Raw genomic sequence first — 13,931 nt, 5'->3', positions numbered from 1 at the left:
CCACTTCCTCCATGCCAATCTCGTATATTGCGAGATCGACATAGAGAGAGTGCTACTCTTGCACATTCCCAAAGATAACATATGCCAATCACTAAAAAATATTTTTTTTTACCTTTGCTGTCTGATCTTAGTTTTCTAATCGGTTGGTCACAGGCTTTTTTTTCCATCTTCCCTTTCTTGTTTTTTTGCCAACTCCTTTTACAAGGTCTTTTTTTTTTTCTATTTCTTTTCTCTCCATCTGTCTTCTTCCCTCAAACACACAATCAGGTTCTCATTCTCACAGCGACCCTGCTAACGAGTTTCCTCCTCTTCTCGAGCTGCTGCGCGTGGAATCCGCAGCAGCCCTGCTACCGGGTTTCCTCCGCTTCTCAGACCACCGCGACATGGGATCTGCAGTGGCCCTGCTACTGGGTTTCCTCCTCTTCTCTGACCACCGCAACGTGGGATATGCGGCGGCCCATTAACGCTGCTCTTCTTCTGTACATGGCAGATGCTCCTCCTCCTTCCTGCCCACGCAGTTCCGGCAACGTTTTTCTTCCAGGGCTGCACAGGCAGGAAGGAGGAGGAGTGAACGTGACCCTTTTCTTCAGGCCGTGGTGAGGTAAGCTCCACCACGGCCCCGCCGATCTTCCTGCTGTAGTTTCCTGCTTCCGCTGGCCCTGCTGCTATGTGGACCAGGCGACACACAGTTTGGAAAGCTCTGCTCTAAGGACTGTATCTGTAAGGAGTAGAGTCTCGATACTAAAAAATGTATGAAACATATATAGAAACATAGAAACATAGAAATGACGGCAGAAGAAGACCAAATGGCCCATCTAGTCTGCCCAGCAAGCTTCACACATATTTTCTCTCATACTTATCTGTTTCTCTTAGCTCTTGGTTCTATTTCCCTTCCACCCCCACCTTTAATGTAGAGAGCAGTGATGGAGCTGCATCCAAGTGAAATATCTAGCTTGATTCGTTAGGGGTAGTAGCCGCCGCAATAAGCAAGCTGCACCCATGCTTATTTGTTTTACCCAGACTATGTTATTAGCCCTTATTGGTTGTTTTTCTTCTCCCCTGCCTTGAAGCAGGGAGCTGTGCTGGATATGCGTGACGTATAAGTCTTCTCCCATGCCGTTGAAGCAGAGAGCCATGCTGGATGTGCATCGAAAGTGAAGTATCAGGCACATTTGGTTTGGGGTAGTAACCGCCGTAACAAGCCAGCTACTCCCCGCTTTGTGAGTGCGAACCCTCTTTTCTTCTCCCCTGCCGTTGAAGCAGAGAGCTCTGCTGGATGTGTGAAGTATCAGTTTTTCTTCTCCCCTGCCGTTGAATCAGAGAACTTTGCTGTATATGCATTGAAAGTGAAGTATCAGGCTTATTTTGTGCAGGGTATAAAATATTATTATTATCCAGATATTCAGAGAGTTGTTTATTGTTAAGACAAGCCGTTAAGCCCGTTAAAACGGGCTACATCCCTCTGTCTCTCACCTCCCCCTCATTCTCTCTCCCCTCACTCTTCACCACCCCCTCCCTCACCCACTCCTCCCCACCCTCCCTCTCCTCTCACTCAGTCCCTCCCTCCCACTCAGTCTCACTCACTCCCCCCCTCTCCCTCCCTCTCACTCACTGTCCCACTCCCTCCCTCTCTCTCCCCCTCCCTCTCTCTCCCTCAGTCCCACTCCCTCCCTCTCACTCAGTTCCCCCTCCCTCTCACTCAGTCCCTCCCCCTCACTCAATCCCTCCCTCCCACTCAGTCCCTCCCTCTCACTCAGTCCCTCCCCCTCACTCAATCCCTCCCTCCCCCCAGTCCCTCCCCCTCACTCAATCCCTCCCTCCCACTCAGTCCCTCCCCCTCCCCCAGTCCCTCCCCCTCACTCAATCCCTCCCTCCCACTCAGTCCCTCCCACTCAGTCACTCCCTCCCCCCTCTCTCCCTCTCACTCACTCAGTCCCACTCACTCTCCCTCAGTCCCACTCCCTCCCTCAGTCCCACTCACTCCCTCTCACTCAGTCCCCCCTCTCCCTCTCACTCAGTCCCACTCCCTCCCCCTCCCAGTCCCTCCCCCTCACTCAATCCCTCCCTCCCACTCAGTCCCTCCCTCTCAGTCCCTCCCTCTCACTCTCTCTCTCCGTCCCTCCCTCCCACTCAGTCCGTCCCTCCCTCTCTCTCTCTTCTCCCTCCCTCGGTACTGGCCGCTACCCGCCGCCCGCTACCGCCACCGCCGTCGCTACCGCCGTCCGCTACCGCCACCACCGCCGCTCGCTACCGCCGCCGCCCGCTGCTGCCACTGGACGCTGCCATTTTTTTTCTTAGCGTCAGACCGACGTGCTCGCCCGCACATGCGCGGTAGAGCTGGTCTCTACTGCGCATTTGCGGCACGTCGGTCAAGCTTCGTTTATAGGTATTGATTAGACGCATCGGCATTAGGTTTCTTAAGAAGTGGTCTAATCATAGAACATTTCAAATTATCAGGAAAGTTTCCTTGGTCCAAAGTTAAATTTATAATATCAGCGATTAATCTAGCAATGATATTGGATACTAATTTTAATGATTTAATGGGAATAGTGTCGTGAATGAGCCACAGGATTCATCTTTCTAATTAAAATCTCTATTTCAGAGGATAATACATTCTCAAAAGTAGACCAGGACTTGTTGGGGATCATAGGCAGAGTAATCTTCTGCATAGTTACCAAAGGGATGTTATCAATTAACTTTGAAACTTTGTCCCTAAACAAATGTGCAAATTCATTGCCTTTTATAACCGAGCTATCATGAAAGACAATTGGCTGATTCATTTTAGTTAGATCCAAAACATAAGAAAATAATACCTTTGGATTAAATTGAGAATCATGGATCATCCTAGCATAAAAATCACGCTTCGCCTTCAAAATATTGATTCTGTATTTACTGAGTACCGCCCTATAGGCCCCAAGCATAATAGGGGTAGAGTTTTTTCGCCAGGCTCTCTCTTTACATCTAAGTACCCTTTTAAGATCCTTCAAATCGGAGGTATGCTGTTATGATTCCTGCCCGCGGAGCTACTCTCCGCGAGCAGGCCTCTCCACCTACCTGCCTGAATCGCCACGCTGCTGCTTGCCTCCGACGCCACAGGGACCCCTCACGTGGCTGGGAAGCCGCCGAAGCTCATGCGGCCTGGTCCGCCGCACTGCCGGGCCCTGCCTCTGTATTCGCGGCCCTGCCAGTGCCACTGCTGCCGATGCCAGGACCTCCGCGGCAGGGCCGCCGCCGCCGCCATCTTCATGCGGCCTAGAGGCCGCACAAGCCAGCTCCTCTTGCGGCAGGGAGCCATGAGTCAGCCTCTTCTTCAAGTGGCAGGGGAAAGCTGCTGCTGCTCCGACATCAACTCGAGGCCTGGTCGCCGCCCCGAAGCCTGCCTGCTCCTTCGTGTCTGCGCTGCAGGGCGTCGATGTCCGTGGTGCTGCTCCTCTCTGCTCCAGCCTTCCTTAGGCGCCGGCGCCTCTTCTGTGTATTTAAAGGGCCAGTAGCAGGAAGTGCTCCTGGCCCCACCGGAATCCAGCTCCACCCAGTTTTCTGCTTCAGCCCTATATAAGGGCCTTGTCTTCAGTCATTCCTGGCCTTCGGATCGGGTTCCACAGTTGTCTGTGCTTCGTGACCGGTACAGATCCTCCGTGGTCTTCTGCTTTGACTGCTTCATCTTCAGGTTCCTGATGTCCTTCGTCCGTGTCTTCAGTTGTCTTCATGTTCCTGATGTTCTTCGTTCATACTTCCTGATGTCCGATGTCCTTCCTGATGCCTTTGTCTTCGCCTCTGCCTCCATGTCTTGGTTCCTTGATGTCCACTTTCCTGGCGTGCCATTGTCGTGGTCAGCGACCAGCCCACGGGCGGGCTGTGTAGGGCGCCTCAAGGTACAAAGGCCATCTTCATCTCCGCAGTGCAACCCTCCGGAAGACTTCTGCTTCAGTCCTAAGTTTTAACCCTTGAGAATCGTGAATCCTGTGCTTGAGTCTTGTCCCGGTCTTCGGAGCCTATTGCATTTCGTGTTCATCCATGTCAAGACTCTGTTCGAACCTGCTCTGCACCAGCATGGTCCGCGACCAGTCCCGTGGGTGGACTGTGTAGGGTGCGCCCCGGTGCAGGCCTCATCAATATCTTCATCATGTTCCGGTATCAGCTTCCATTGTTTATTTATTTATTTATTTAAAAATGTTTATATACCGCCTTTACAATTCAAAAGAATTAATCAAAACGGTTTACAACCAAACATACATAATGAATAAACTTTAAAATAAAACAAATTAAAACTAACCTTAAAATAATAGCACAATAAACATTCATGTTCTACGACTTTAAACAGTAAAATTGGATTGAATGTATAATATTATTTCTTATGGGTATTGTCTGTTTGAAAGTAGATAGTGACATTGTGAGAGATAAGTGAATGTTAATTTTATGGGTTAGAGAATAAACTATAGGCTTTCTGAAATAAGTAGGTTTTTAGTGATTTTTTTAAACTGTTGTGTAGAAGGAGTAAGGTGGAGGAAATCTGGGAGTGAATTCCATAAAACAGGGCCTGCTACTGAAAAAGCCCTTTTTCTAGTTAATTCATGTTTTGCCAGTTTGACAGTAGGTACGTCTAATAGGTTCAACGTTAAATAATACGCAACAACTTAATATTTAAACAAATCCACCAAAGTCACTGATTCCCTGCAGAGGCTAATATTCAGTGCCAATGGTCTGGCTTTCAGGCTTATCCAATCTGAAAATCTGGCCATGCTGACCTGTCACAAGATAGCCGCTTAACTGTTTATCTGGCTAAAAGGTTATCCAGCTAGTTCTGATAGGGCGGGGCACACATTATTTTCACATATGTCCGGCTAACATAGATAGACTGCCAAAGAGCAGTCCTGGCTAAATTATCTGGTTATAGCTGGGTATTTCAATAGCGCAGCTGCGCCTCTGAATATACCAGCAAAGCTATACCAGGACCAGATCAGGTAATTAAAGTTAGAGCTAAGGCTGACCTGGGAAAGAATGCTTTGATCATTTCCTTTGACTTAAGTCTAACATTTGACTCCAGTAATGACCATATCATACTTTAGTGTTTATATGATCTCAAGTTATGAGGGAATGGTTCTGCAGTGGTTTGGCTCATATTTAAACAACCATTATTATATTCAAGGGAGCTTGAAATCAGGCTGACTATGCCAATGTTATTTCATGTTCCTCAGAGCTTAGTTCTTGGACCAGTTCTTTTTAATATACATGCCTTGCTCCACTGGCCACGCTCATTTCAAGAGTATGATGGCAACTTTCAAACTGCTGCGCGGGTGCACACATACGCACGTGTGCCGGCTTGCACCCAGAGATGCAGCCATTTTATAACATGCGCGTGTATCGGCTGTTACGTGTGTACATGTGCGCGCAGTTTTATATGGAAGCGCACATGTACACACGTAACGCTATAATCATTATCTCTCCTAGAGTCTGCTTCAAGCTCAGCGTGGTCCGCAACCAGACCCGCGGGTGAACTGTGTAGGGCACGCTGCATGCAGTCTCGACCCAGCACTTTGGTCCCATGCCTTGAGCCTTCGTCTACAGTGTCCTTGCTTCAGCTATCGTCTACAGTGCCCTCGCTTCAGTCTTCCTCTACAGTGTCCTCGCTTCAGTCTTCGTCCAAAGTCTTATGTGTTCCAAGGACTCCGTCTGCCCTCGTCCTCTGTCCGGCCTGCCGCCTTTTTCCGTACCCAACGGCAGGTACGAAAGAACTTGGAACGGTCGGAGGACTGTTCATTGATCAACATTGCGTTGATGGTCATCCTGGGGTGTGCAGGTCCGGTAGAGGGTCAGACCTTGTATCCTTGTCTCCACTTCAGCCTTGTCCTGCTCCTCGTTACCCATGCTCGCACCAGCTCACCTCCCACGGTGTGACTTGGGGCTCCTCCCTGAGTCATGCCGTGGCCCAAGAGCTCACAACACCCGCTTCAGAAACAACCGTGCCCTCGGTTCGTAACAGCAGCCGAGGCCGTGCTCGTAACATATACTATAGCACGTTATTCTTAGAATGCAGTTTTACCTCATTTCTAATAATGGGACATAGTTCACCTGCATGGTCCGAGGTGATTGAATCCCAGGATAAAATTGCTGTATCAGTCAGTACTATCTAAATTCTTAAGAACATCGGGAAAAGTCTCTATTAGATCTTCCACTTTAAACAGTTTATGGAAGTCAAATACAGTTTTTGCGGTGGATTGATTATGAAAAGGCGTATTAAATGATAGTGAGGTGTGGATCAGTCTGTGATCTGACCATGGTACAGATACACATAAAGGAGATGATCTCTCATTAAAAAAGGAGTTAACAAAGATAAGGTCCAATGTATGGCCAGCTTTGTGAGTCGAAAGCCAATAGCATACATAGTAGATAGTAGAGTCTCACAAGTAGAGGAAAGTGGTTTTACATGTAAATTAAAATCACCTAAAACTACTGCTGGAATATCCATATCAATAGTTCATAAATATCACAAAGCCACTGGCACAGGGGAGTAGCTTCTCTAGTGTCTAGTCACATCTGTCAATAGCAGTCAGGGCCAGATTTAAGATTTTGGCCCCCGTAGGCAGCACCGTAGGGCAAGGGCAGGATACCCCACTAGGAGTTTGGACACGGGGATTTCTCCTCCAGAGATTGCACAGCAGGGGAGGGCTTTTTGGCTAGAGTGCCACAGTGGTGCCTCTTTGAAGTGGCGTGGTACATAAATGGGAGAAGGCACCTGTTAGGCCAGGAGATTTGATATGCCTAAATCTGGACCTGGTAGCTGTATTATGACTTTTTAATGAACCATTTTCTCTTACTGTTTACTCATGCCAAGTAGTTTTCATATTCACTCAACTGTATACTGTGGAAAGAAATCTTTGCTTATTAGGCTGCCATATGTATTTTTATATCTATGAGGAATGGGTTGCACATTTACATTCTACTAGTGAAAAGGAAAGAAAATCAGAATTATGAAATATCTTTGCTCAACTGAAATTTCCAACATTAGAATGTGAAATATGACTATTATAGTCCAGTTCTCCCTGGCATTGTTCTAAACGACACCCTAATCACCTGCTCTGCATACTATCAGAATAATCTATAGCCACTTGGGTGATTATGGTGTGGGAGGTGGCAGGAAGCAAGAGTCATTATTAATATTATGCAATATGGTCCTGATTTCCTGAGACTTTTCTCCCATTCTGTATCTATGGGGAAAAAAGCATAGTAAATCTAGCTCTGTATCACTTACTCCAAGGCTAATGAATGTTTGTTTAATGTATGAAATACTCATTAAACCAGTAACAACAAATCAAAGGGGCATGCTGAAAACCATTTTTACTAAGGCTTAAGAAATACAAATTTTGGTTGAAAATGAGGTTTGTCGGACATTAGTACAAGAAAACCCAGAGGTTTTGAATTGTTTTTAATATTTAGATTCAAATATTTTCTTTGGTACTTTATTAAAAATCACCAGAACATATGTGAGTAGTTAGCAATATATGTTTACAACTATCTGCCCTCATTTTTCATAAATATGGAAGAAGTATAAAGTTTGCATATGTGTACATCAGTGAAAAGTCTGTTTTTAGTTTAGTACAGAACAGTGTGATTGAAAAAAATGTTCTGTGTTTTTATATTTGTGCTTTCATGTCTGCCGTTGCAAACTCTTGAACCATAGTGTTAAAAGGATGCTTAGTTACTTATTTATTTTAATCTTTTCAACAGCTATTTATAGAGAAGGCAGAGGCAGAAGAAAAATGGTTTAGAAGATTAATTTCTCTTCGTCACGAAAGACTGATGGGGAGTCCTGTGGCTTGAGTAACCAAAGCGGACTAAATTAATGATGATGAAAATGCAGTATACAAATATGACTGTAGGACTGATTCTAAAAATTAAAGATTACAAGATCTCCATAAAAGGTTCATCAAATATGGCATCTCGTCCTTGATCTCATTTCTTATGGTTTGAGTTGCTGGTGTGTCGTATTTCTAAATTTTTGTATGTAAAACTAAGCAGTTACAGACTACATGAAAATATGATAGTGATGCTAAAACTGTAAAGCTGTGAAGCCAAATCTAATAAAGGTTTTTTACTCAATTTCTATCTATCTGAAGAATCTATACCAAATCATGCTCTTAGTATGACTATTACATTTGCTTATACACCTTTCAAATAATACAAAATAGTGTAGGATCTTTCATATTAGAGAATTATTTTGAGTGTGGAGAATATCTTATAGGATTAAAGTACAGAGATAACACCCATGAACTGAAGCATTAATGCTGTGTGCTGCTCAGTGTTTTATGACACATCAGATGAATTGGTGTTACTCAGAAATCATTCCCACATGGCTTACTTATCTCCTGTTGTTACACTACACTAAGTCAAAGCAACCCCATCTCAAATCCTTGTGACTGTAACAATGATAATTTTAGCTCTGTTTGACCTTTTGAAAATAAATCTGCTCATGTAATGTTTTTCTGCACAAAAAAATAGTTGAACCATGTTTAGAAGGACCATCTTGAGGTAGAATTCAAACTGTTTTGTTCTTATTTACAATTTTTATGGTCTGGCAATTTTATAGACTTTGATCTGATTGTAGAATTTGTGAAATTCAGGGAAATAAACAGATAAGTCTCCTGTTACTGTAGTTGAAAATATTGATTCTGACTTTTGGTCTTAAAAAACCTTTATTAGCAACTCCGAAAAGCCACATAAGTCTAATTTTCAGGGTAACCAAAATATGAAAATAAACCTGGCTCGTTGAAAAAAACATATGCAAAAATGTTTCTTGCCTATTCTTTGTAGATATCCTGCCAATCCAGACCTTTTTGCAGTCCTCAAGGACTAGAGTGATTCCCCCCCCCCCCCCCCCCCCCATTTCCCAGTTTAGATGTCTATGGTTTTAACAACCCTAAGAGGCTGCATACTCAAGACTCACACTATTTACTGTTGGTGTGATGCTGCATTACCCAACATCTATAAAATAACCCAGCAACATCTGCTATGGGTATGGGACACGAGGTTTGTAAATGGGCTGGTTGAGGGAGGGCAAAGGTGAATACAAATGAAAATTTCTTAGCATTTAGACAGGTGGATCCAGAACAAGTGGCTTATGCGCCTCTACCAGCAGATGGAGATGGAGCAAAGCTGACATCACAGTATATATACCTTTATAGCTGCACCTTTCAATTTTTTTTTTACTTTTTCCCATTTTATCAAAGTTTCCCTTTTGAAAGTTTAGTGCTACAGCGGTGGATTTACTTACTGTCCCCCTTCCAGTCATTAATTCAAATTTGATCATATTATGATTACTATTGCCAAGTGGCCCCACCACCGTTACCTCTCACCAAATCCTGCGCTTCACTGAGAATTAGATCTAAAATTGTGTCCTCTCTCATCAGTTCTTGAACCAATTGCTCCATAAAACTGTCATTTATTCCATCCAGGAACTTTATCTGTCTAGAGTGTCTGATCTTTCACTTACCCAGTCAATATTGGGGTAATTGAAATCTCCCATTATTACTAATTTTTTAATTTTCAAATTTCTTGTTCGATGTAATTTCCAACTTTGGGTTCTATGTAAACCGACGTGATATGTACCAGTACATGAACATCGGTATATAAAAGCTCTTAAATAAAATGAATAAATAAATAAATACTGCACTACCAATTTGGTTAGCTTCCCTAATTTCTCTTAGCATTTCACTGTCCCTCTCACCATCTTGGCCAGGTAGACAGTAGTATACTCCTATCACTATATTCTTTCCCCAATACACAAGGGATTTTTCCCCATAAAGATTTGATTGTGCATTTAGTTTCATGCAGGATCTTTATCCTGTTGGACTCTATGCCATCCCAGTCATAAAGCGCCACTCCGCTACCAAGATGCGCCTCTCCGTTATTGTGATATAATTTGTACCCCAGTATAGCACTGTCCCATTGGTTATCCTCTTTGCACCATGTCTCTGAGATGCCAATTAAGTCTGTCATCATTCACTGCTATACACTCTAATTCTCCCATCTTACTTTAGTCTTCTGGCATTAGCATACAAACATTTCAAAGTGTGTTTTTTGTTTGCATTAATATTCTGCTTTACAGTTGCTAGGGATAAATTGGAATCTTTTAGCTCAAGTGAGATTTTAATTATAGACACTTGGACTACTTTTCTTATTATTGGAACCTCTCTGTTGGGATGTCCTTACTCTAATACTTCATGAGTATCTTTTGAAGATACCTCCCTCCGAACCATGCGCTGCTGAGCAACTGTCGGCTTTCCCCTTTGATTTAGTTTAAAAGCTGCTCTATCTCCTTTTGAAAGGTTATTGCCAGCAGCCTGGTTCCACCCCGATTAAGGTGGTGTCCATCCCTTCGGAAAAGAGTCCCCCCCTTCCCCAAAAGTTTCCCCAGTTCCTTACAAAACTGAATCCCTCTTCCTTGCACCATTGTCTCATCCACACATTAAGACTCTGTAGATCTGCCTGCCTCTGGCGACCAACGCGTGGAACAGGGAGCATTTCAGAAAACGCTACCCTGGAAGTTCTGGATTTCAGCTTTCTACCTAAGAGCTTAAATTTGGCTTCCAGAACATCCCTCCCACATTTCCTATGTTATTGGTGCCCACATGTACCACGACAGCCGGCTCCTCTCCAGCACTGTCTAAAATCCTATCTAGGTGACACATGAGGTCCACCACCTTCGCACCAGCTAGGCATGTTGCCAGGCGATCCTCACGCTCACCAGCCACCCAGCTGTCTACATTCCTAATAATCGAATCACCGACCTAACCCTTCACTCCTGGGCAGTAGCCCTGGGAGACACATCCTCTGTGCATGAGGACAATGCACCATCTGGAGAGTAGGTCCTTACTACAGGATCATTTCCTGCTGCACCAGGTTGATGCTCTCCAATCATGAGACCTGGAATTATTATCTGTTATTAATTGAGTTTTATTAGTCTGTCCACAGTTGACTTTTGCAGAGAATACTGGTGGGCTGATGTCACTGCAGCGATATATATACTGTGATGTCAGCTTTGCTCCGTCTCCATCTGCTGGTAGAGATACATAACCCACTTGTTCTGGATCCACCTGTCTATACTAAAGAAAAGGAAATTATCGGGTAAGTAGTAATTTCTCAGTATGGATAAGTGAAATGAAAAATATTGAAAGGTTAGGAGTTTTCTCAATGTTAGTACCCACCAGGTAGGGAGCAAAGGGAATTCTTAGCAGTATAGCACTGAATGACAGTCTCAATAAATTGTCCCCTGGGTGAAAACTATCCTTCTGTTTTTGTTACAGAAATGCAGAATAATAATTTTTGTTATGGTTAAATTGCTTTTGTTTGGTCTTTGTTTAGATACATTTCTTTCAGTGTATCTAAGATATTGTGGGGTATTTTTAACATGAGTTTGCTGAGTTATTTTTGGTGTTGTCATTTGGGACTTGAGCTGCATCTTCTAAAGAAATATTTTTGAGTGGGGGGAGGAGGAAGGAGATATTTACAGCAAAGGAACATAAGCAGCACATGTAAGAAGCTTGTGGAGACTAAGCCTTCCCAAAAATTTTCCCAAAGAGCTGGCAGGGCTGGAGTTTGGAGTAAGTAGGTGGCACTTTGACCACAGGGCTCCCTGGATCTCAGGTGCTGCTTAGAAGCAGGAAAAAGAGGCAGAGCGCAGCCTTGGAGTATTCAGTGAGGGCACAGTTTCAATCTGGAGCAAGAGTAGCTGGAGCTGGTAGTGTTTCTTGCCCACTCCACAGCAGCCATTTCTCCTCCCTCCCAAAAGCTGCTGACTCCCTTGGCGATGTCCTGTGGTAGTGTCAGCTGCAATGGTCTGGTAGCAGCTAGAGTGGGACCAGAGCTGGGAAAATTGCAGCAAAGGGGCTGTTATTGTTGGCATATTATAGAGCAGGCCTCTATAAAGCCAGTGTGGAGAAGACCATCAACCAGTCAGGGGTATTGCACAGAAAGATGCTGGATTGTGTCAGAGCTTGAATTCAAATTGGTGGGTGGGACAGCTTTTCCACTGCTCATGAGTCCAGATCTGCTGCTTGTGAGTATGGTATCACGCATTGCCCCTTGCCCCCATATCTGTGATTAAGAAATGGAGGAAGACAAGAGGAAATCAGCTTGGGAGACAGACAAGTGAAAGGTTTCTCATCCTCTATAATGTCCACACAAGTCCTCTGTGGAGGAGTTCCACAATCTTGCCCCTGTAAAGTGGAAAATACTGTGTTTTGCACTTCAGCATGGTCAGCATGTTTGGATATTGTTTTTGGGTTTTTTGGGTTGTGAGATGTAGGCAGGGACCAGGATCCTCTTATGGATAGAGCCAGAAGCTAGGCCAGTGCAGCTCAAGAATTAGCTAAGAATACCCATCCTAAAAAGGTTTCCTGTTTTCTGAACCTGCAGTATCAATGCTGCAATTACTAGAATGGTAAAAGTGCTGCTTTTAGATCCCAGTTGGAATACTACATCTAAAATGATCATCTTTCTGGGAATAGCACTAGTTAAAACATAAAACAAGAAAAACTGGGGGAAAAAATTTGATCATCTCCATAACCTAAATTAATGGAATTAACAGTGCACAGGCAAAGCAGAGTTGTTTACCTGTAACAGGTGTTCTCCTAGGACAGCAAGATGTTATTCCTCACACATGCGTGACATCATTAGATTGAGCCCAGCATGGAAAACTTCTGTCAAACAGGCCGATACAGAAAAACACGCGGGAGAGCCAGCGAGCGCCCACTCTCCCGGCGCGCGCATAGGCCACTCTCCTGGGCATGCGATTCAGGAGGGTGGCCTATGCAAATTAGGGCCCGAGGGAAAAAGAGACGCTAGGGACACTAGCATGTCCCTAACGCCTCCTTTTTGACAGGAGCAGCGGCTGTCAGCGGGTTTGACAGCCGATGCTCAATTTTGCCTGCATCGATTCTCAAACCCGCTGACAGCCACGGGTTCGGAAAACGGACGCCGGCATAATTGAGCGTCAGTCTTCCGACCCGTGGGCAGCAGGCCGATTTAAAATTTTTTTTTTTTAATTTTTGGGGCCTCCGACTTAATATTGCTATGATATTAAGTCGGAAGGTGTACAGAAAAGCAATTTTTTTCTGTTTTTCTGTACACTCCCCCGGCGCCAGCAGAAATTAACGCCAGCCTTTGGGCTTCGAGGTGGAACAGTAGAACAAGTCCTACCTGTGTCCCTCACACCAGGCCAAGAACTTCTTCTACTTCAGACTAAGATTTTCTAGTGGAAGTTTTCCTGGACTCCACTAGGATACGATATACCCCTTCCAAAAGGTCCAGGGCCTGCAAGGTCATCCTTTCAACATCCTAGCCGTGAGAGCTAAGATTGGGATGGTGTTGCCTACCCTGATCCTGCATGATCAGGTCTGGGGAGGTCCCCAGGCTGATCGGCGCCTGGAAGGAGAGATATTTCCGAAGGGGTAACCAGATCTGCTGTGGCCAATAGGGCGCGATTAGGATCATGGTTCCGCAATCCTGTTGGAGCAAGAGTGGAGTCCTTGACACTAGTAGAAGTGGTGGGTACTCATACAGGAGGCCGATCCCCAGTGGTGGGTGAAGGCGTCCAATGTCCCCCTTGACTAGGGAGCAAAACTGATCCACCTTCATGTTGCAAGGGGAAGCAAAGAGATCAAGATCTGGGGTCCCCCAGAGACGGAACATTTGATCTGCAACCTCCTGCTTGAGGGAACATTTGTGGGGGCAAAACGAGCAATTCAGAACATCCACCGTCATGTTCTCTATTCCTAGCAAGTACATGGCATGAAGAATTATGCCCTGGGACAGCGCCCAGGACCAGATCTGGACCGCTTCCTGATAGAGGAGGAACAACCCTATGCCTCCCTATTTGTTCAGGTACCACATCACCACCTGATTGTTGGTCTGAATCAAAGGTACCTTATTGGTAA

General features: G+C 44.9%; 1 protein-coding gene across 6 annotated transcripts in view; it reads left to right on the top strand.

Moving 5' to 3' along the window:
• Positions 1–8,762, top strand: part of RSRC1 (arginine and serine rich coiled-coil 1) — a 611,612-nt gene extending 602,850 nt beyond the window's left edge. For all 6 annotated transcript variants that reach the window (XM_029616253.1, XM_029616251.1, XM_029616250.1 and 3 more), the window contains one exon: positions 7,726–8,762. In XM_029616253.1, the coding sequence (XP_029472113.1) occupies positions 7,726–7,818 (93 nt within the window). In that variant the 3' untranslated portion in view covers positions 7,819–8,762. The remainder of the gene's footprint in view (positions 1–7,725) is intronic.
• The last annotated feature ends 5,169 nt before the right edge of the window (positions 8,763–13,931 follow it).

This window comes from Rhinatrema bivittatum, chromosome 9, assembly GCF_901001135.1.
Source record: "Rhinatrema bivittatum chromosome 9, aRhiBiv1.1, whole genome shotgun sequence".
In the NCBI taxonomy this organism is placed as follows: Eukaryota; Metazoa; Chordata; class Amphibia; order Gymnophiona; family Rhinatrematidae; genus Rhinatrema; species Rhinatrema bivittatum.
Note: the sequence above shows the minus strand (reverse complement) of the source record. Positions and strands in the feature narration are given on the sequence as shown.